Below are 21,494 nucleotides of genomic sequence, written 5' to 3'. Positions count from 1 at the left end.
AATCATTTGCACCTCAGAATTTGGAAGCTACTGCTTCCTGGCTTCCGATGTTCCTACTGAGAAGTCAGTGCACCCAGATCCCTGAGGCTTTATGTGACCTTTCTTTCTCTCTGGCAGTTTTGAGCATATTCTATTCATTCCAGTGTTCTCAAATGTCACAATGATTTGCCTTATTCTCTATGCTGGGTGCTAGGTGGGTCTTTCTAATCAGGAAACTTATGCATTTCACTTCTGGGAAATTTTGTATTATTTCATTGATGTCTTTCATTCTGTTTGTTTTTTTTTTTTTTTCCCAGCTCTTTTTTTTTTCCCCTCTAGAATTTTTATTATTTAGACATTTGATCTATTGGCCTCGTTCATCTAATTTCCTACTTGGTTCTGACAGATTTCCTTAGCTATATTTTTTGAGCCTTTTATAGGTTGTTTTTGCTTTCAGAATATTCCTTTTTTATTTTATTCTCTTTTTTTTTGTTCTTAAAATATATTTTTATTGATTTCAGAGAGAAAGGGAGAGGGAGCAAGAGGTAGAAACATCAATGATGAGAGAGAATCATTGATCGGCTGCCTCCTGCACACCCTGCACTGGGGATTAAGCCTGCAACTTGGGCATTTGCTCTGACCAGGAATCGAACCATGACCTCTGCGGTTCATAGATCAGTGCTCAACCATTGAGCTTCTCTGGCTGGGCTTTATTGTATTTTTTATTTTTATTTTTTCCCATTGTATCTCATAGAATAATCATGGTAAATTTTGGATACAGTTCTGTTCCATGAATTGTTTCTGTTGCCTCTGAGTTCATTTCCCCCACTCATCTGTGTAGGTATCTGTCTTTCAGTCCCACAGCTTTCTGTATTGTCTGATGAGCCTTTGTTCCTATTTAAGGTAGAGGCACCAGAAATCAGATTGTAAGCTCTGCACTGTGGGCTTTTTGAAGGCCTCACTGCGATTAATCTGATCGAGGCCCAGACTCTTGTAAGGGATCTTCACATCAGTATTTGCAGATCTTCACTGTCAGGCAGGTCTTCTTCAACACAGAGGGATCCTCCCATCTCTTCTCTCAGTGGCGGTGGTTGGGTAGAGAAAGGCTGTGCAAAAACCCTGACTGCCAGTGCTTTCGGAGCTGAGTTTGGGAAGGTAACTGAGAAGTCTTGTCTTTTATTACATTCATTTTCACTTAGTTCCCCTGATTTCAGAGTAGCGCCTGAACCTCCTCCTCAGCTATTTCATTATTCTTGTAGTTTTATTTTTGCCCTTCTTTTCATTTTACTGGGGATTGAGGAGGGAGTGTAGACAAAGAGCATATGTTCAATCTGCAACATGTAGCCAGACATCATACTTCTCTTATGTTCTACTCACTTTCAGCACTCTCACTTTCAGCACGCTACCTCCACAATTATTGAAAAGGGACCTCTTTTGTAGAATGGGCTCAGAGGAAGCAATTGCTGCTCAATGTTTCTTATTCCAATACATTCTTCTTTTTTTGGCCCTCTTTTGATTTATTTCTTCATTGAGGAAATAAAAGACTACCATTTAGTGAGGATTTATTATGTGTCAGATACTTGTACTCAAGATGGCTCATTTCATTTCTCCAGAATCCCTGCAAGGTAGGGATTATTATACACATTTTATAGACAGGGACTGCGGCTCAGAAACTTTTCCCAGGAAACTCAGCTGGCAAGATGTGGAGCCTGGACTCAAGTGGGTGTCAGTTTGATTTCCAAGCTGGCTATTCTTTCCAAGGCCTTCGCTGCCCACCCGGAAGGCATGTGCAGTGCTAGGTGACTGGAGGACTTGCACACCAGTGCTTTGTGGGAGAATGTAAGTTCCACAGAGACAGAGCACTCATCTGCCCCACATCTCCTAAGCATAAGAACAATACTCTTGCATTGAAAATACAGTCAATATTTTAAAAAGAATACATACAATGCCTGTATGTATGAATATGATCTTATTTTAGTCTTAGAGCAACCCAATTATAATTCTAATATTACTTTTCTGTAAAAAGTCAGGAAACAAGTCTTAGAAATTTAGAATATTTGTTTTCTAGGGGTTTCTTTTTTTCCAGGAAGTGTTTTCATGTAATGTGTGAAATAACCCATGATAAGGTATAATAGGGCTGAAGGAGAGAGAGGAGCTGGCATGATTAAGTTGGCACAGAATTATTTAGCACTTTTTCAACAACATATTAGTGAGTATCCACTATGTGCTACTGGATGGGGAGATTTATATTCATCGATTCTCATCTTCACAATAGCACTGCCAGGGAGCTAGTTGGCCTAAAACCAGTTTTTTAAAACATCCATTTGCCTAGTGAAGCACTTGCTTAAAATTCAACCTCCTTTTAAGACTCTGGACATCATTTAGTACCCTGTATTTTGTTGACATTTTGGAACAGTTTAATAATAAAAAATATAACTTCCTTTAAGAGCACATCTAACTCAATTTTGTATGTCTAATAGGCATTTATTGAACTTACAGTGTTTTTTTTTTGTGTGTTTTTTTTTGTTTTTTTAAATGATGGGATTAATTTGGCTACTTGAAAAGGCCTTTTTCTATTTGACCTACTTTTGGATAATTAAGCTCTTTTTAGTCAGTTTATGTAAAGCCCTCTATTCAAAGTTTAAATGAAATTAAAATTTAATTTAATTTAATGTTTATTTCCAGGGCACCTGAACAGATGCAGAAATGCTCCAAAGGGGATTGAATTTTACACGAACAGGCTTTTGGGTAAGATGTTCTCCAGCCAGGCTGTAATGAGAAAACAGTGGAGACAAAGACCTAGCCAATCCAATTACTACCTCCTCTCCCTCCTTCTCTTCCTTTCCCTCCATTGCCATCCAAGGAGGAGGAGACTCCCATCAGGGGCTATAGTGGCTTCTAATGTCTATGATTCTTGGTGTCAAATACTATTTTTTCCCGTTCTCCGCAGTCAAAAGTGGGTCATTGAGGGGATGTACTGGAGGCAGGCCCAACTACCAGCAACCTCTCCAACAAGCCTACCTACCTGCTCATTCAAAAGCCCTGCCCTTGAACATCAGTGAGTATGCAAGTGGCTTAAAATAGGAATGCCTAAAATAGCCAGAGAGTAAGATAACTTTGTAGCACTTGCACAGTGATTACATTAATTATAGAAATGCTTGTAATAATTCAAACAGGTAGAAGAGGGGAGAAATGACATTCTTTCTGGTTGCCTAATACAACCTGTGAAATTTGTGAAATGTGCCAACTATTTACTCATGTCTCTCTTTCTGATAGGAGACAATGCAATCAGATTGCTGAGAACAAGTTGGGAGGAGTGTAGCTCAGGGGTAGTGTAAGAGTAATTATTTTAGAACATACGGATGTGTCCCACCCAATCTAGAAAACATGGTCAGAGTGCCCAAAGACTGCCCATTTTTTGCTTTTTTAAAAAGGGGAAAGAATTGATGAATCTTAAATTAAAAAAAAAAAATCAAAGTACAACTGTCTCTATTTTCATATTTGGAAAACTATTGGAATGTCAACATAATAATGTCTAAACATTTTTAGAATTCCATGGACTTTATCTGAAACAAAGGATGATGTCCTAATGCCCACAGGGTGCTATGCCTGCAGCTAAATCTCTGGCCTCCCCAAAGATGCTGACTAGTGACCCCAAAGCTGACTTTCCCTGTACACTCCCAGCAGGGCTGGTATGGGTATAATGAACCAAGCATCCCTTCACACCATCAAATTCCACCATTCTAACTTTTCAGGCATTTAAACTGTACTTTGTAAATTATATCCTTAGAGACATTCACCAAAGTGGCTTTCACAGTGCCATGGGGACACCCGCATCAGTGGACCTGTGAGTGTGCAGACGCCAGGGCTCATACACTGGCTCCCACACATACCAGTGATGGGACAAGTTGTGTGCCCTCTTTCTCTGTCAGTAAAATCAAGATTCTATGTATCTACCTTACAGGGTTGTTGTGAGAATAAAATGAGCTAATAGAACAGTGCCTGGCACTGGTACATGCGAATAGTAAGAGTTAGGAATGTATTCCTATCATAATTAGTTATATGAAGCACTTGAAATTATATAAGGCATTTTTGGGGTTATAGGTGCATAGGCATGCACTTGCCAATATATATGTGAATTAATAGTTGCTGCTTTTATAATCCTGGAAGTGGAATTTCCCAACAATGTGAGTTCTCTTCTCTTCCTTTCCCTTTATCACTACTTGCCACCAAACAGCTTTCTCATCATCTGTTTATGTTTTGTTTTCTTTTTTCCCCTTGTATATCCAATGTTTCCTCCTCCTCCTTCACAGCTTACTTAATTCTATTCTGGGAAATTTGTTTATTATATTTACTCACACTTCTCTGGAGCCTTCTTATTTTCTTTCACACTTCTAAGTTTATTTTATTTTTATCACCTAAGCGATATGGGAAGTGGGTGATAAAAGGTAAGCCATGTTACTGACATACTGGGTCAAAATGAAGAGAGCAAGTTGCAATGGGAGTGAGTCCAGGGCTGGACAGAAGGGCCCACCTTTTTCTGGTTTCAAAGTCCAATGTCTGGCATTTCAGACTTAGATAAATATTTTACTACCATGCCTTGTATGGGTGAAGCACTAGGTTAGATCTTTTGGATGGATTATCATTTTATCCTTACAACAACTCCTCAAAGGTACATATAACTTTTATCTTACAGATGACGAAAAGAAAAAATAGAGAGGTAAGTACCTTTCCCTTGACTACAAAGTAGAGAGGTAGAGTTAAAACCCAGATGTTCTTACTATAAACTCAATTTTCTTCCCACTACTCAAAATTCTACCATCATATATCAGTGGAAGCAGTAATAATGTCCAAATTCCAACAATAGCATGCCCTTAAAACTCCCATTCAGAATTCCATACACTCCTATATATCTCTTACCCTTTCTGTAAAGAAACCAACTTTTCCTACAACACTCACTCACTCCATCCAGTCATCCCTCCATTCATTGATCTATCCATCCAATCACATATACATCCATTCAAAGATATCCATTTAAGCATCTATCCATCCATTCTTTGATTAACTATTTGCTATGTTACAGGCACTGTAATAAGTTCTGAGGAAATCCCTATCTTTAAGGAGTTCCCAGCCTAGGAAAGGGGGCAACATGTAAACAAAACCCTATAATATAACGTGTTGAAGGAAATACATGGTGGTACTTACAAGGTGTTACAGAGAGGTGGGAGGGAAATAGCTAACGTTTCCCAAGGGAAAGATGTTACACTCGGACACCCGGCACTGTGGAAGGCTCATGGAGAAACCACCTGAAGTTGTGTCCAAAATTCTCTTCTGGGGGGTTTGTGGCTAAGGGAGGGGAGACGTGGGAGTTTGACTGAGACATCACAGAAGAGTTTCAACTGTGTTCATCTTTGAACTAGTGAAGAAGTTGCCAGGAACCAGAAGTGGAGGGAGACATTCCAGGTAAAAGAAAAAGTAGAGGAGTACTATATGCAAATAACTTGCTGGGACTCCAAGACAGAGTACCATGTGAGAGAGAGGCAGGAGTCAAAGCACCGAGGACAGGTGGCTAGTGTGCAGTTCAAGAAAGGAGTGGTGTGGAAGTAAAAAATATGACTTCTTGAAGATATTGAAAATGCTCACAAAGGCGTATTACAGTTTACTATCAAATTTATTCTTCAGTGAGTGCTGTTAAACAAAATGTAGCCGTTCTTTCTGTCCATTTCCAGAAACTTGTCACAAATTCTCTATATTTGGGGATAAATTTGCATTCAGGAGTTGAGCTGGGAGTCCAACCTTGTTTCTGAGGGACAGTGTGTTCTGAATTCCAAACCATGGCTTACAAAGCTTGTGGAGTGCAATAGGCTGAGAGCTGGCACAGTGGCATCGCCCTCAGTGACATGCCTGATGTTCAAAAAATGGGGCAGGGGAAGAGGACATTCTCTAAATGAAGACACTATTTTGGTGCTCAGAATGTGTCAGAACTATTTGGAGATGGATTTCATTTGAGGTATTAGTTAAATTTATGATATAGACTTCACCATAGCAATTTCTGCAACACATTTTTCTTCCCCCACATTTGGGGTTAAGATTAAGAAAGTTAGTTAAATATGCGTGTACACACACATACACACACACACACACACACACACTCCTCTCCCGAAGAAGAAGCTGGTCGGAATTAGAACTGTTTCCATAGATCTCAAGGCTCATTCACCCATCTCCTTAGATTGGACAGAAGCCACGTGTCTAAGCCTGATAATTCCCCTTTCTGTCTGAGCTGATCAATACACCATTTTGCACCCTCCAGCACAAAACCCCGAATGTGCTTCCTTTTCTAAAAGGAGGCCTCTGTTTTGCTGGGATTAAGAGGGCAGAGTCCCATGGCACAGTTTGCAGTCAGTTTTTGGCATCTGAAAAGCCTTCCTTCTTTCAAGAACTGTGGGCAACCCGTCAAGAGGGAACAGCGATTTGGCATTTGGGCTGAGGATCTTACCTGCCAACTGGGCTGCCCTGAACGTATTGTTTCTGACACCTGGGGAAACACACGCCACAAGAACAGGCTTTGTGGCGCCGGCACAGTTTTGAGGAGCATAGCTGCTCGGAATGGAAGGGAGGGCGGCCAGCTGCGTTTGTCCCATTTCTTGGGGAGCAGCATCCCTCAGCCTCCTGCACGTGCTGCTCGGTCATGACTGTGGCCTCTCAGCACTCCTCTTTCAGAGATTCTCACCCATTAACATCACAGCCACGGAATCACACATTATATGCACAGTTGCTCTGACTGGCATTTTTTCTTTCCATTACCCATCACCCTCTATGCTCCACTTTGGGTGTCAACCTTACCAAGAAGGTGAGTGAAATAGGCTTGCTAACTCAATATGTTCCAACAGATGTTTCTTCTAGGATACTGTCTCCTAATTTTATTTTCATTTAACAAGTATCTATTGACTATCAACTTTCCTCAGCTTCCCCGAGAAGACAGTGAGCATACAGACTTCTGGAAGTATCCTCGAAAGGCCTCCATCCCCAAAGCCGAGTCCAGAAGTGAAAGAGGAGCCAGAAGGGCCCCGGGGGCCAGGCTGTGAGCTCAGCCTCTGTGCCTCAGGCTGCTGGCCCTCAGACCCTGGTTCATAACCACTGCCTTTCTCTTCTATCTAATCATTCTTTTTTTAAAAATATATTTTATTGATATTTTACAGAGAGGAAGCGAGAGGGATAGAGAGTTAAAAACATCGATGAGAGAGAATCATCGATCAGCTGCCTCCTGCACCCCCCCACCCCCCCACTGGGGATGTGCCTGCAACCAAGGTACATGCCCTTGACCATAATCGAACCCTGGACCTTTCAGTCTCCAGGCTGACGCTCTATCCACTGAGCCAAACTGGTTTCGGGTATCTAATCTCCTCAATTAAAAAGGAAGAGAACGTCACACTCTACAATATACTGCTTCAACAGAGAAGACAGAGCAAAGCTATCCAGCAAGCAGAGAAGACAACTTCAGTAGGATGTTAAACGCTAAATAGTTAATCAGAGAGTCTGGTCCCCAGAGGCTTAGAATATGAAGTCCATAGTTACATCCTTCCTTCTTAGCATGTGCAGAAAATATTTTTGAAAATAATTGCCCAGATAAGCAGAGGGTGGAAAAGTGCTGGCTGTGTAACAGTAAAAAACGCTTCTTGGCGTCCAGAACCATTTTAGAGTCTTGGCAGGGGGGGAGCTTTTATATAAATATCTACATAATTATGTGAATCTATCGGATATAAAGAATAAGCCACAAACACCAGCAAAACCTGGCTGTGAAATTTTAAAGCAGCGGAGGCTCCCTAACCTTTTGGAATCTTGATCAATTCATTGGTAGCCCCGAAAAGCCCCGAGACGGACAGTTCCTTGTACCCGTTAGCCACGTTCTCCTCTCCCACACGTTCCTGCCGGAGGGGCAGAAAGACATCTCCGCACAGAAAGACAGTCTGAAAAATCGCGAACAAACAGCCTACATACCCTGCAGTCTTGGTCCTCCATGAAGGGGCTGCTGTGTTGCTATCAGGCCATATGTTCGAATGTTCTCCGACTTCCTTTCTGACTCAGATCGAATGAATCCGCAGCACTGATGTAAGGCTCTTAATGGGAATCTGTTTTCAATTCAGGGCAGATGTGGGACACTCTTGTAGCCCCAGGGATTATCAACCCTAAAACAAATCGCCTTCAGGACGATAAGTCAGGAGGCAGGAACTGCTTCCTGAGGCCTGCTTGGGGCTCCTTCCAAATGCTTAACTTATAACACAATCGCTACGGCACACAAGCAAGCTTTCGCTCTGGAGGTTCTCAGGCAAATCCTCCGCCGAAACAAAGCTTGTAGTAAATTCATCTCAGAGCGTTTGCCTAGAAATTCAGATGTTTTTAGTAACATACAAACGTGGTCACAATGTCCCTGGCTCCCGCCCCCCTCACAATTCTCTCAGCGCTGTTTGGAGCACGGAATATAGCTTTTCCACAAATTGAAATTGAATTGTTCTGGTTCAGAGTTTTCTTGGCTCAAGGAAAGGAAAGGGAGGGCTAGTCCAAGACATCCGTAGAGAAACATCCAGAAATCAATTGAACACAATAAGTTTAACGTTGCACAATTAGCTTTCACAGGGTACGGACAACCTACAGCTCAGAGCACCTCTGAGGCCACTCTGTAGGGCTGGCTTATTGACCAGAATTTTAGAATCCCCTCTTCTCCCATCCCTCCCCCCCCCCCCCCCCCGCAATCATAGCTGGGGTTTAATATAGTTGAATTCAATTTAATAACTCCAAAAAGAGCTTTTGAACAACACTAACTTGTAAGAAATCTAAAGGGAACATTTTTAAGATTTTAAAATAAAACTTCCCTCTTAATTAAAAGTTCTTATGTAGAACTTTAAAATATTAAAAGTTAGCATGCATGCCATTTCCCCACAAAGTCCACACAGGTAAGTTTAGTTATAAGTAACCTTAGCAAAGAGCCACAGAAGAGTAACATAACATTATAGAGTATTTAAAAGACACAGTCGATTCTTTAAAATTAATATTATTAATGTGACTAACAGTGCTACGTGACATGGGAAAACATTAAGTCACCCACCAAAGAATATTAGGGCCACTGTTTCTCTTATCCTCATGAGGAAGCCAGATTAAACTTCCTCTACTTACACACGGGATAAATAGATACCCCCTGGCAGTAGTATATGGGGTGTTCAGAGCAATGGATGGGACAGAAAGGGGACCTGTCTGTCCCCAGATCTCTTTAACTGAGTGGCTCTGAACAAGCCACTGCCCAGGCCAGTTTATTTGCAGAGTGGCCAAATTATGTAGGTGATTTCTAAAACTCAAACCTCAAATATCAATTATGATACAATGACCAACACCTGGTAGAACAGACGGTAAAGGCCCTTCCCTTCTTTTGGTCTCAAGAGTAATCACTAACTGGCATCAGCTGACCTCTCAGACAACATTTCCCCCCAACTTAAAGCATGTATTTTATAATTATGACTAGCAAGTAAGGTGACCAGACGTCCCACTTTTGGTGGGAGAGTCCCGATTTTTAACATTTTGTCCCGCGTCTTTTTGAAAACGCTGTGGACGCGGGACAAATTGTTAAAAATCGGGGCTGTCCCATCAAAAGCGGGACGTCTGGTCACCTTACTAGTAAGGCAAGTTTTAACTAAAATGTTAAGGGTAAAGAAACCTACCACTTGATACAAATTAGACATATATTTGGTTTGATAGGCTTCATGAAAAACAATTACTTCATATTTCTCATTCTGTTCACAGGCATTAATAATGTACTCGTTATTATCTGGCAAAGTTCAGAAGTGAATACGATTCACAAAGCACTATGAAGGAAAATGCAAATGTTATGAATATATATATATATATATATATATATATATATATGTATGTATTTTTTAAGTGTTTTTATTGATTTTTAGAGAAAGAAAGAGGGAGAGGGAGAGAGAAACATCGATATGAGAGTGAAACATCGATCAGCTGTCCCCTGCACACCCCAACAGAGGATCAATCCTGTCACCTGGGCATGTGCCCTGACTGGAACTGAACCGGTACTCTTCGGTGCATGGGATGATGCCCAACCACTGGGCCACACCAGCCAGGGCTGAACCTATATATTTATTAAAATCAATTTCTATTCTCTTTCTTGTTAACAAGCTTAGAATTAAACACAGTTTGTAAATACTGACAATATTTATGACCAAACACTGCTGAGACAAAGGCTGGACCCAAACAGTGCAGGAAATAGGAAAGCTTTTAGAGTTAACTACCTAGGAGAGTGGATATGACCCCAGAGAAAATGGGATTCTGCAAGACTGAATTTTTCAAAGAAATGTTAGAATGTTCAGTGGGGACTGCTAGACTAGTGGTTCTGGCAAAGTTTGATGCTTTCAAAATAGTGAGGAGGAGTGGAAATAGTTGTCGCCATGTCCAATCAGAGTTGAGTTGAGATTTGCAACTTGGATATTAGCAGTTAAGGAACTCATCCCCCCACCCCCATATTTGCCAGGTTCCATAGCAGCTTCTCTGTATGTTATTTTCATTAAACCTGATCTGCCTAATTTTCCCATGAGAGCTAAATGTAATAATGTAGGCTTTACAGAGCTCTGTAATATGTCTTTTTTAGAAGGGAATAAATAAAAATTAAGTTGTCTGCCCCATTTTCACTGTGCACATCAAACCTGAGTTTATTATTTTATTTCACAATATACAAACATTTATTCTTAAGTGAAATAATTCTTTTTTTTCCATGTCTTTCTTGGCATTCCAAATTGTTTGATCAAGGAAAGTTTCAAAACATTGAAAGCCTTTCCACCAGTCAAGATTTCCTGATCTAGAAAGGCGCTAGGGATGATTCCTGCAGAAAGAAATGGCTAACACTTGTGTTACTTATTGCTCACGTAGTTAACACACATTCACCTCCGTTCACGGGATCATAAAGTTTCACATGGCTGAGAGATGAATCAAGTGTGAAGACTTTCAACAATATCCCTTCCAACTCTCAGACCATGATTCAACACAGTATGTCTCATAATTGCCTGCTGAGAAGAAGCAGCTGGGGTGCTTGTTGAAAATGCAGACCCCAGCCCCTTCCCTGGGAAAGCTGATTCTGTAGGTAGGGTGGGTTTCCGGGACTCCTTGTCATCAGGCAAGTTTAGGAAATACTTTAGTCCCTGACCCTTGATGGTGGCTGGATGTTGCAATCACTTGGGAATCTGACTTTATTAGTCTGGGGTATGGCCTGAGCATCTGGATTCTTAGAAACTTCCAGGCGACTCTAATGTGCAGCCAGGGTTGAGAATCACTAACTTGATTAAAATTGTCCGTTAAGTGGAACATGTGTGGAAGCAATACCTAACATTCCCATGATAATAGTGAGGGTGCTTTTGCATACACGTGTCTCATTTGGGTCCTTGACAATCTGTCGAGGTGGCAGGAGTGGGCATTATTTTTCTTTTATAGATAAGCCAACCAAAGCTCAGAGGTGAAGAGGCTTGATGGGAGTCCCTTCTCTTTCCAGAATTATGGAATCAGTGGGCTTTTAGTTACTCTACTACCCTACTCATGTTCTTTTGCTCCTTACTAGGTCTCCAGTGTTCACAGTCTCCCTTTCAAAACAAAACAAAGCAAAACAAAACTTTGGGTTGCTTAGAATTCCTTTTACATCAAAATTGCTATTAATAACTAGAGGCCTGGTGCACTAATTCGTGGGAGGAGGGAAGTGTCCTTCAGCCCAGCCTGTGCGCTTTCGCAGACCAGGACCCCTCAGAGGATGTCCCGCTGTCGGCTTAGTCAGACATCCTTAGCACTGCTGTGGAGGTGGGAGAGGCTCCTGCCACCACTGCTGCATTCACCAGCTGTCAGCCCGGTTTCTGGTGCTCCCAGAATTGGTGCTTCCCCTGTTGGAGTGCACTGACACCCAGGGGGCAGCTCCTGCATTGAGCTGGTGGTCAGTGCACATCATAGCAACTGGTTGGTCCGCTGATAGGTCAATTTGCATATTACCCTTTAATTATATAGGATAATACTTACAACAACCATAGTAGCAGCTTACATTGGGCACTTTCTATACATTATGCTAAGTGCTCTGCATACATTATCTTAATTGTCTCAAGGACTCATTAAGATAGGTTTTTAATCCTCATTTTACAGGTGAGAAAACTGAGGCTTAGAGAATAACGTGCCAAAGGTCACATTCCTATGTGATACTTTTCTTATTCCATCTGAATCTCTTCTTATTTTCCCTGCAGCCAACCAAACTTCAGCAAGTGGCAGAGATGTAAGTATCTGATAAAGTAATTCAAAGAAAGTTATTATGGACAATTACAGCTTTCCTGAATTCTGTTGCTACGTCTAATATGGGATCAGATTTTTAAAGAAACTTCTAGAGCCAGCCATTCAAAAATATTAGTATCTAGTCCTTGAGGAGTTCAACTGGAGAATTGTACAATAGGTCAATTTGTAACTACCTGGTTTGTCTGTGATTAAGGTTAATCCTGCCTTCCCGGACATAGTCACAGTGGACTGACTTGGCATCAGAAGGCTTGGGCTTGTATCCCAAATGCTTTTTTATTAGCTGCAGAGTCTTGAGCCAGTCACATCCAGGATATGGCTCAAAGTTCTGAGAGAATCAGGCCCAGTTGGAACATTACTGGCAATCAATATTCTCATATCTATTTTTCTAAGGTTTTCAAAGTACTGAGTTTTATCTTTTCTGGCTATGTCCATTGTTGTGGCTGTTTTTTTTATAACCATTATCATTGTTACTATAGCAATAGATATGCTATACTAGATATGAGACAATAAACTATATTTGGATTTTATTTATTTTTATATATTATATTTAACTTGTAAATAAAATGCTCAGTACAGTAAATGATACAGAGTAAGCAAATAATCCTAGACATCACCAGCACCACAGTCATCATTAAACTTATTATTTTCTGGATAATAATTAATCACAAATAATGCAGGAAAATTTTATGAAAACATTAACAGATGACACTGACTGCACACTTACTTCTTCACATATACAGGATTTATTTTTATTATTTCAGTATCCAGAGCTCAAAGTAAATCAAGTCAAGTATCTGGCTCCTAGTAGTACAAGATTTGTCTAGTTCTATAAACTCTTTACAGAAATTAGATACTATTTTATGATGCTATGAAGAGGGAGAAAAATGTAAAAGAACAGAAGTTTGTCATCTGGTATGAGAATCCTTCCTGCGAAGTGTGAGGTTATGTCAAGATTGAGGAAGAATTATTCTTTTGTTTATACTGCAAAGAGATTAAAGCTACTGGGTCAACCAACAGAAGCTTAAACTCTGCATCATCTTACATATAAGACTTGATTGACTTAACATATATTAACTGAGCACTTACTATGGGCTGGACACTGGGACTCCAATAATGACAAAGGTCTCTACCCTCATGAAACATACTTTAAAAAATAAATTTTTATTGATTTTGGTGAGGAAGGGAGAAGGAGAGAGAGATAGAAACATCAATGATGAAAGAGAATCATTGATTGGTTGCCTCCTGCATGCACCACACTGAGGATTGACCCCACAACTCAGGAGTGTGCTCTTGACCAGAATCGAATCTGGGGCCCTCATCCCACTGGGCCAAACTGGCTAGGGTTATAACATACTTTTTAGATGACACACAGACAAAGGACAAATACATGAGCAAAACAACAATTGTGTTAAGTTTCTAAAACAACAACAACAATAACAACAACAAAAACACCCAAAAGGGACTTGAGATGAAAACTGTTAGGGGAGGCCCTCACTTCAGACAGAGTAGTCAGGAGAAGTGATGTATACACTAGAAGAATATGAAGATGCCAACTATTCTAAGTGGGATTGAAGAAAAGCATTGTAGGAAGAGCTTCATAAACACAGTCTCAGAGGTGGGCAAATATGGTTGGTGCAATTGAGGAGCTGGGAAAAGTCAAATTAAATTGAGTTCCTAAAGCATGTGAGAGGGGCTATGACATGAGGCTACAAGCTCTTCAGGGGCCGGTCACACAGCCCTCTTGGGTGATGGTAAAGAGCATAATGTTAAGCCCAATAGGAAGCCTCTGAATGATTTTAAGCAGAGAAATAGCATGATCTGATTCTTACCTTAACATAATTCCTGTCATGTAGGAAGGATATTGAAGACAATGGTGACCTTTATCTAACCAAAAAATATTTGTTAGAAAAGCAGAAATTACAAAGTAATCTGTGTATTATTTCATGGACATAATCCCCCATGTTTTTAAAGAAAAACAGATTGTCGATATTCTAAATATACATCTAGATTATAGATCATTAAACTTTAACCTGCCTAGCAGAGGACAGGAATGCATTTCCCAACACTTTTTGTTAAAACAAAAGATAACACAGTTCTTTCAAATCACTGTCTGTGAAATCCATTTCTTCGGGGTAGTTTTTCATCAGAGAAAGGAGATGTGTTGAAAGTGAGCAAGATCCGGCCAATGGATTCCAGGTGGAGCCCTAGGAATTGTGAGCTTTTGTTTATTTGACAGGTACCAATAAACAAAACACATAAGTGCACACCAAGGAAAACTGATTGGCATTCAAGTGTCACTTCCCTGCCCAATAGAACTCTTAGCATCCCTGATATACATAAAAATTAAGACATTCAAATTGTCCCTGGGCCAGCTCAGAAGTAAATTGTCCAACCTCATGGAGTCTTCTATTTCCATTGTCCAGACAGGGGCAGGGAATAGTCACGCTCAGTATAATGTAGAGTTGAACATGTACAGATGTGGATGAACAACTTTGCATACTTTTACGGCTCTACATGTCAAACTCTCTTCACCCCACGATAGTTTTATCTTCACGTTTCAGTTCAATACAAAGCATATTTTTATGGTTGAGTTATGAACTCCCCAAACAGAGGCGTGTCATGGCAATGCAGTCAGACGCCTCGCTGCAGCCGCACTCCCGGGCACGGCTGTAGCCATCAGTTTTGATGAGAGCTGTTAATATTGCCTCCATCGCAATGGCTGCCCTGGGCTGGTGCTCTGGGCTGTGCACAGGTGCTCTCCGCCAAAAATGTAAGGCAGGTGATTACATTATCAACGAGGCACAGCTGTGCTTTCCGTCTGAACTCAAGGCGGTGTTCCTGCCAAGTGCATAACTCTTGCAGCGGGCCCAGGTCTGTTTGTATCAAAATGCTGTTCTAGCTCAGTGAACCTGAGAACTGCCTGCTGCTTCCCCAGGACACAGGCTTAGAAGGCATGCTTAAGAATGCAAGAAGGCCGGGCTCTCAAAAGGCAGGAGCAGGCTTTTTAAGAACACAAAACTCAGTTCACAACTTTCTGTGTTCCACCCTTACCACCCCAGTGGAAGCTTCAGCCACTGCACAGCCACTCACTGACTCATCAGGTTTTCCCTGGGCACCTGCCCTGTGCCATGTACCCTGAAGGAGTCAATGACTTTTGCCAAGGAATTTGTTCCTGGGCTCCCTGCAAGGCTTTCTACTGGTTCTGATTGTCTCTCCCAACTTCTTCAGAATTGTCTCCAAATTCATGTCTCCACTGCTTCTCCCCAGGGCACTAGTCCTAAGGTCATAGGGTTTTTTTTGTTTTTTTCCCCCTATAGAGTTGAATGCTTACCTAGTTTTATGTCCCTGGCATCTCCTTTTCCCTAAGTTTGAAACTCCCATTCATTGAGCTTTGTGTTATTCATCTTGATCCCTGGGACCAACATGACTTGAAGGTAGATATTTCTGAAAGCTGCCCGCTGTGGGTCCTGCAGTTAGCCTGGTCTCTCATGTTGGCACTGCCAAGCTAGCAAGGGTGCCTGATGCTGAGACCTGGCTTTGAATGGCCCCCCGAAGGGGCCACAGCCTACATGGCACTGCCTCGCCTATGCTCTCCATGTAAGTCACCCACCAGGAATAGAACCATGGCTCAAGGAGGAAAAATGGGTTCTCCTCCCTGAGAAGGAGTGTGTTTGGGATTGATTTTGACTTTGAGAGTGATACTGCCTTGCTGTCCAGGAAAACTGCTTTCTTATAAATGAGTTAAATGATGAGAAAGGAGGTCAGTACACTGGCCACATTGCGGCCTCCCTACTCTCATTTCTGTTTCAAGCTCAAAGATGAACAGATACAAATAAAACACTGGGAAGTGTATATGTGTCCGTGTGTGTGTGTGTGTGTGTGTGTGTGTGTGTGAGAGAGAGAGAGAGAGAGAGAGAGAGAGAGAGAGAGCGAGCGAGCAGGTGTGTGCATTCTCTTGGGCATCTGAGGACGCCCAGCTGAGGGAAATATGAGCAAACCATGGAATTATTCAACCCTCTGTCCTTTTGCTTGTTGTAGGCCTAGACTGTTAACCACAGATGCAGAAGGATGCTGAAGATAAATAGTTGCTCTTCTTCCCCGTGTGCTTTCTGCTTACATCCTTTTCCCATGCCTGACTTCAGTTCCCTCCCCCCTCTTATTCCTATTTCTTTTCTGATTGATGGTTTGGCAGTGGCAGCATGAAGGGATAGCTGGTGGCATTACCCTGTTGTCTGCCCTGCCCCCAGGGATGTGGCTGTTGCTGAGGAGGGCAGGACTGCAGCCTGGCTCAGAGCCCCCAAGATCCGGGCCAGCAGCGGTGTCTTCTTGGCACGGTGGCTGTTCTACATGGCTGGCCTCGTTATGAAGTGAATCTCTTGACAGGCAATTTGCTTCTGCCACCTGTATCTACAAATCCTTCGCCATGACTGTGAGACGCATCCGATCCTCTCCCTCCTCCCAGGTTTAGCTTTCATGACATGTTCTGCTTCCACTTACTGGAATTGCCCAGTTTGCATTTCTATTTGGTGCTTGAACTCTTCTGATTACCTCTCCTCTCTTCCAGGCAGATAGGCACATGTTTCATAAGTGGGAGGAAGGCAAGGACATAACAGAGTCAACAGATGATGATAGAAAGTAAATGTCACATTGACATGCCTCCAACTGGGGAAGGCTGGGTGGTGCAGCACCCCACTGGCTCCCTGAGATCTGAGTCTGGATGAAATACGGCGATGGAAGTGTGACTCTCTGTCTGGGGACCTACCATTGCTTGTCTTTTGTCAGATATCAGCTAGCAATCTTCCTGATGCTTACCAATGGTAGAAGTTTTGGACAACACATTAATACTTACAAAGCCCTTTTAGGAGTGTTACTATTATGTAGATTCAAAACAAAGCACATAAGAAACTGATTGATGTTATTATATTTATAAATCAAGTGTATAGACTAAATTCTGAGATTTTTTTTGGGGGGGGGAGAAGGAGGCAACTATAAGGTGGTTAATGTGATAAATTATTTAAAAATAATTTAGATTCAGATAGGAATCCTTTCCGATGAGTATTTCATAGTTGAAAGATTAAAGTTCTTCAAATTTCATGAAAAGTGAAAGTAACATTATGAAAATGGTATCCTCCAATCTCTTTTTTTTTTTTTCGTGTTTTCAAAGCATTGTGTCATTCAAATAGCTATACATATATTTAATCCTGAACTAAAGAAAAATTTTGGTTCTTCAATATGCTACTTTGCTCAGAAATAAAAAGCAGGGAAAGAATAATTGAAAGAGTCAAACTTTACAGTACTTTTTAAAAGGTTTAAAATGATGAAAAGACCTATCACCCCAACAAAAATCTCTCCCCAGGTGATAAATTGACTCATTCTTGGTGAAAGGGGCACCCTCTGTGAGATCCAAGATCTTCTGTATGAGTGGAGAGTCAAATCCTAGCCACCTTTTTACCAGCAATTTCTTCTTCATCGACTTTATTATAATTCACTTATGTAGTTAATGATCTTGAGTCAAGTCTGGTGTGTGCTGGGTTCTGGAGACACAGTGGTGAGTAAGACAAACCTAGCCTTGTCTCATGGAGTAGTGGACAGGTGGTGAGATAGTCAACAGCGATGCAACCAGGGCAGAAGGATGTGTTATTTATGGGGCCTTCAATAGGAGCAGCTCAGGACCCGTGTGCATTTGTGAGGACAGTAGGCAGTTTGGGTCATTTTGCTCTTGCTCTGAAAGTAGATGTTTGAACTTCCTCTCTATCTGTTGATACAACTTATTTGAAATTTGAGCACAGTTTACACAATGGGCATTGGCAACCTTGTCCCATCCTAGAATTTTGGCATAGTTCTAGATACAATAAACACCCTGAGCATGGTAGATTAATTTTGGTTCTAAATTTTCTAATCACAGGTATTGGTTTGAGTAACTCCAAATTCTCCTGGAACATGAGTTGCCCCACTTTAGGCAGAAACAGCTCCCACCCCCTCATAGACAACAATCCCTGAATGTCGTCCAGTCATAACATGTACATGGCCAAGGTAACAGAGGTGAATAGGAAAAATACCAGGCTGTTTGCATTGGGACATAGTAACCATGAGATGAGCAAACATTAAACGTTGTTTATTGAGGTCAATATGAAAGCTGTTGAATCTCTTATAACAACTTTCTCGACATTTGATGCATGCCTTTTTGAAACACCTCAAGCTGAGCTTGTTCTGAAATGTCAGAATGTTCCATTCTGGTAACCATTCAACTCGGATCAAGTTCTCTCTTTGTGCAGAATTCTGTGAAGTGCAGCTAAAATGTATAAGGGGAAAGAAGGAGGATAAAATGGAAACTAGAAGCTGTGAGTCAGTAGACAGTGAAAACAATCTGAAAAGGTTTTCTGGTTTTGGTTGATTATAGACTGAATTTATGGTCAAGGCAGAGAGAGGCACACCCATACTTTTTGTGCATGCCTTGTTTTTATGGTCCTCTTCTTGACACGGGGGCTGCTTGGACACTTATCTTTGCCTATGGATTATGGTAGTCTCAGAACATCACAGCCTGAGTTTGTGAATAAGCAATGTGTGATCCTGGATCCAGGAAGGGCTTCTCTAACTTTTGAAGTCAGAAACCCTTCAAACAGGGCCTTACAACTTCAAGAATAATCTCCAACCACAACTCTTGCTTCTTGTTTCATTTACCTCTGACAAGGGTACTGGACAAAACAAAATATCAAGAAGTCGTAATTATGTAGAGGAAGGGTGCATGGGATTTGGAGGTCTGAGGTTTGAGCTCTGGCTCCACTTTTAACACATTGATTTTAGGCAAGTCACTTAATCTCTATGAGCCTTACTCTCCACATCTCTAAAGTGTAGGTATCAATAATACTATATACTTAGGGGGTTATTGTGAGGATCAAATGAGGTAACGAATATAAATTGTTTAACATGGGGCCCAGTTTAGAAATGTTCAATAAACATCAAGCCATTATCCTGTATCAGTGTTCGGCAAACAGTGGCTCGCGAGCCACATGCGGTTTGTGAGCCGTGGTTTGCCTCTCTGTTAACTAATGAGTTTGTCAACCACTGTCCTATATAATAAAGAGCTAATATGCAAATGGTTGCCACACCCTCACACCATCATGCCCTCATGCAGTAATGGCTCAGACACTCAACACTGGGGAGAGAGTAATGGGGACCAGCCAGGCTGTAGCCTGGGAGAGGGACAAGCTGCCTGGCCCACGGTCCCGGGCACCAGCAGCTATGGCCTGAGTGAAGCTGCCCACTCATGGTCCCCTGTGGCTGCAGCTGCGGCTGTGGCTGTGGCTGGCCCGGGTAAAGTCAGCCTGCATCCTGGGTGCCTGTGGCTGGCCAGAGGAGGGAAATCCAGATCATGGGTGCCTGTGACCAGCTGGAGGATGGAATCCTGGGTACTGGGTGTGGGGTAAGGTAGAGTTGGTTAGAGGCAATCAGGCCAGCAGGGGAGCAATTAGGAGCAATAACTCAGGCAGGCAGAGGTGGTTAGGGGTGATCAGGCAGGCAGGCAGGTGAGCGGTTAGGAGCCAGCAGTCCCGGTTTGTGAGAGGCAGTCAAACATCCCCCGAGGGATATCAGATTGGAGCAGGTACAGGTTGGGCTGAGGGACCCACCCCTGGGCATGAATTTTGTTCACTAGGCCTCTAGTTATTGATCATTATGTCAACAAAATGGAAAAAAATTTAATGCTTCAATGAGTCTCCTTTAGTTCAAAAATAGCTTAATCTAGTATAAGCAGGAAATAAATACATTCAAACAAGTTAAAAAGGGGAAAGCCAGTTGTGATTTATTCATTTATTTAACAAATGTCTTTGGAGCTATGTGCTTGGCAATGGGTGAGGCATTGGGGTACAGAGATAAAAGTAACAGTTCCCATCTTCCAGGAGCATGAAGCCCAGTGGAGCAGATCGGTAAGTAAGCTGATAATGACAGTGTAGCATATGTGCTTAATAACTGCAGTTGGCAGACCTATGCTGTACAAACACAGAGCAGAAGAGAGAAGAGAAATACCAAAAGGATTACATGCTCACGAAAGTTGAACATTCTAATTCTAAAGAAATGGAAGAGGAAAGTTAAGAACACAAGAGAGATGACTTCAGGCCTTGCCTCACAGCCTGCCCAGTTCCCAGCTTTAGGTACTCTCTTCCCCCCAGGCTGGGAGGTCATTGTTTGGTCTCTAATATGAATGCTGACCTTGGATAGGAGCTTACAGAGATCCAGACTAACCCTTTGTGACTCAGGTTCAAGCTATATTTGCAGTCAGGGCAACCTTGACCATATGCTCTAGGTCTGATACCTGCTCTTCTGCCCTAATTCCTTGAATGCATAATATTTAGGATTAGAACTGGGCTCTTTCTTTCTTGTATGTATTTAAGGGATCTATTCCTGACTCTGAACTCTATGCTAAGGAGTGGATTTCTATATATCTTAAAAACTGAACTACTCATACAACTTAACAAAAGATAAACAACCCAATCAAAAAATGGGCAATGGACCTAAATAGATACCTTTTCAAAGAGGACACAAGGAAGGCCAAGAGATGTATGAAAACATGCTCAAGGTCACTAATTATCTGTGAGATGCAAATCAAAACAACAATGTGGTACCATCTCACACCTGTCAGAATGGCTATCATCAACAAATCAACAAACGACAAGTGCTGGCGAGGATGCGGAGAAAAGGAACCCTCGTACACTGCTGGTGGGAATGCAGACTGGTGCAGCAACTGTGGATAACAGTATGGAGTTTCCTCAAAAAACTAAAAATGGAACTCCCATTTGACCCAGTGATCCCACTTCTAGGAATATATCCCAAGAAACTAGAAAAACTAAAAATGATATATGCACCTCTATGTTCATAGCAGCACAATTCACCATAGCTAAGATTTGGAAACAGTGTAAGTGCCCGTCAGCAGATGAATGGATTAAAAACTGTGGTACCTCTACACAATGGAATACTAAACTGCAGTAAAAAAGAGGGAGTTCTTACCATTTGCAACAGCATGGATGGAACTGGAGAGAGTTATGCTAAGTGAAATAAGCTTGTCAGAGAAAGATAAATACCACATGATCTCACTCATTTGTGGAATATAATGAACCACATAAACTGATAAACAGAGACATGAAGCATGAAGCCCAGTGGAACAGATTGGTAAGTAAGCTGATAATGACAGTGTA

General features: G+C 41.7%; 1 protein-coding gene across 3 annotated transcripts in view; it reads right to left on the bottom strand.

The window, feature by feature from the left end:
• SASH1 (SAM and SH3 domain containing 1) overlaps window positions 1-21,494 on the bottom strand; it is a 288,978-nt gene that overhangs the window by 211,289 nt on the left and 56,195 nt on the right. Inside the window, exon 1 of one of the 3 annotated variants that reach the window (XM_036415045.2) lies at window positions 7,978-8,118. The exons of 1 other annotated variant lie outside the window; for it this stretch is intronic. In XM_036415045.2, the coding sequence (XP_036270938.1) occupies window positions 7,978-7,998 (21 nt within the window). In that variant the 5' untranslated portion in view covers window positions 7,999-8,118. Of the gene's footprint in view, window positions 1-7,977; window positions 8,119-21,494 lie in introns of those variants that run through there. One more of the 3 variants, XM_045572613.1, reaches the window with a different exon arrangement.

Source organism: Pipistrellus kuhlii, unplaced genomic scaffold (genome assembly GCF_014108245.1).
Source record: "Pipistrellus kuhlii isolate mPipKuh1 unplaced genomic scaffold, mPipKuh1.p scaffold_m20_p_5, whole genome shotgun sequence".
Classification (NCBI taxonomy): domain Eukaryota; kingdom Metazoa; phylum Chordata; class Mammalia; order Chiroptera; family Vespertilionidae; genus Pipistrellus; species Pipistrellus kuhlii.
Note: the sequence above shows the minus strand (reverse complement) of the source record. Positions and strands in the feature narration are given on the sequence as shown.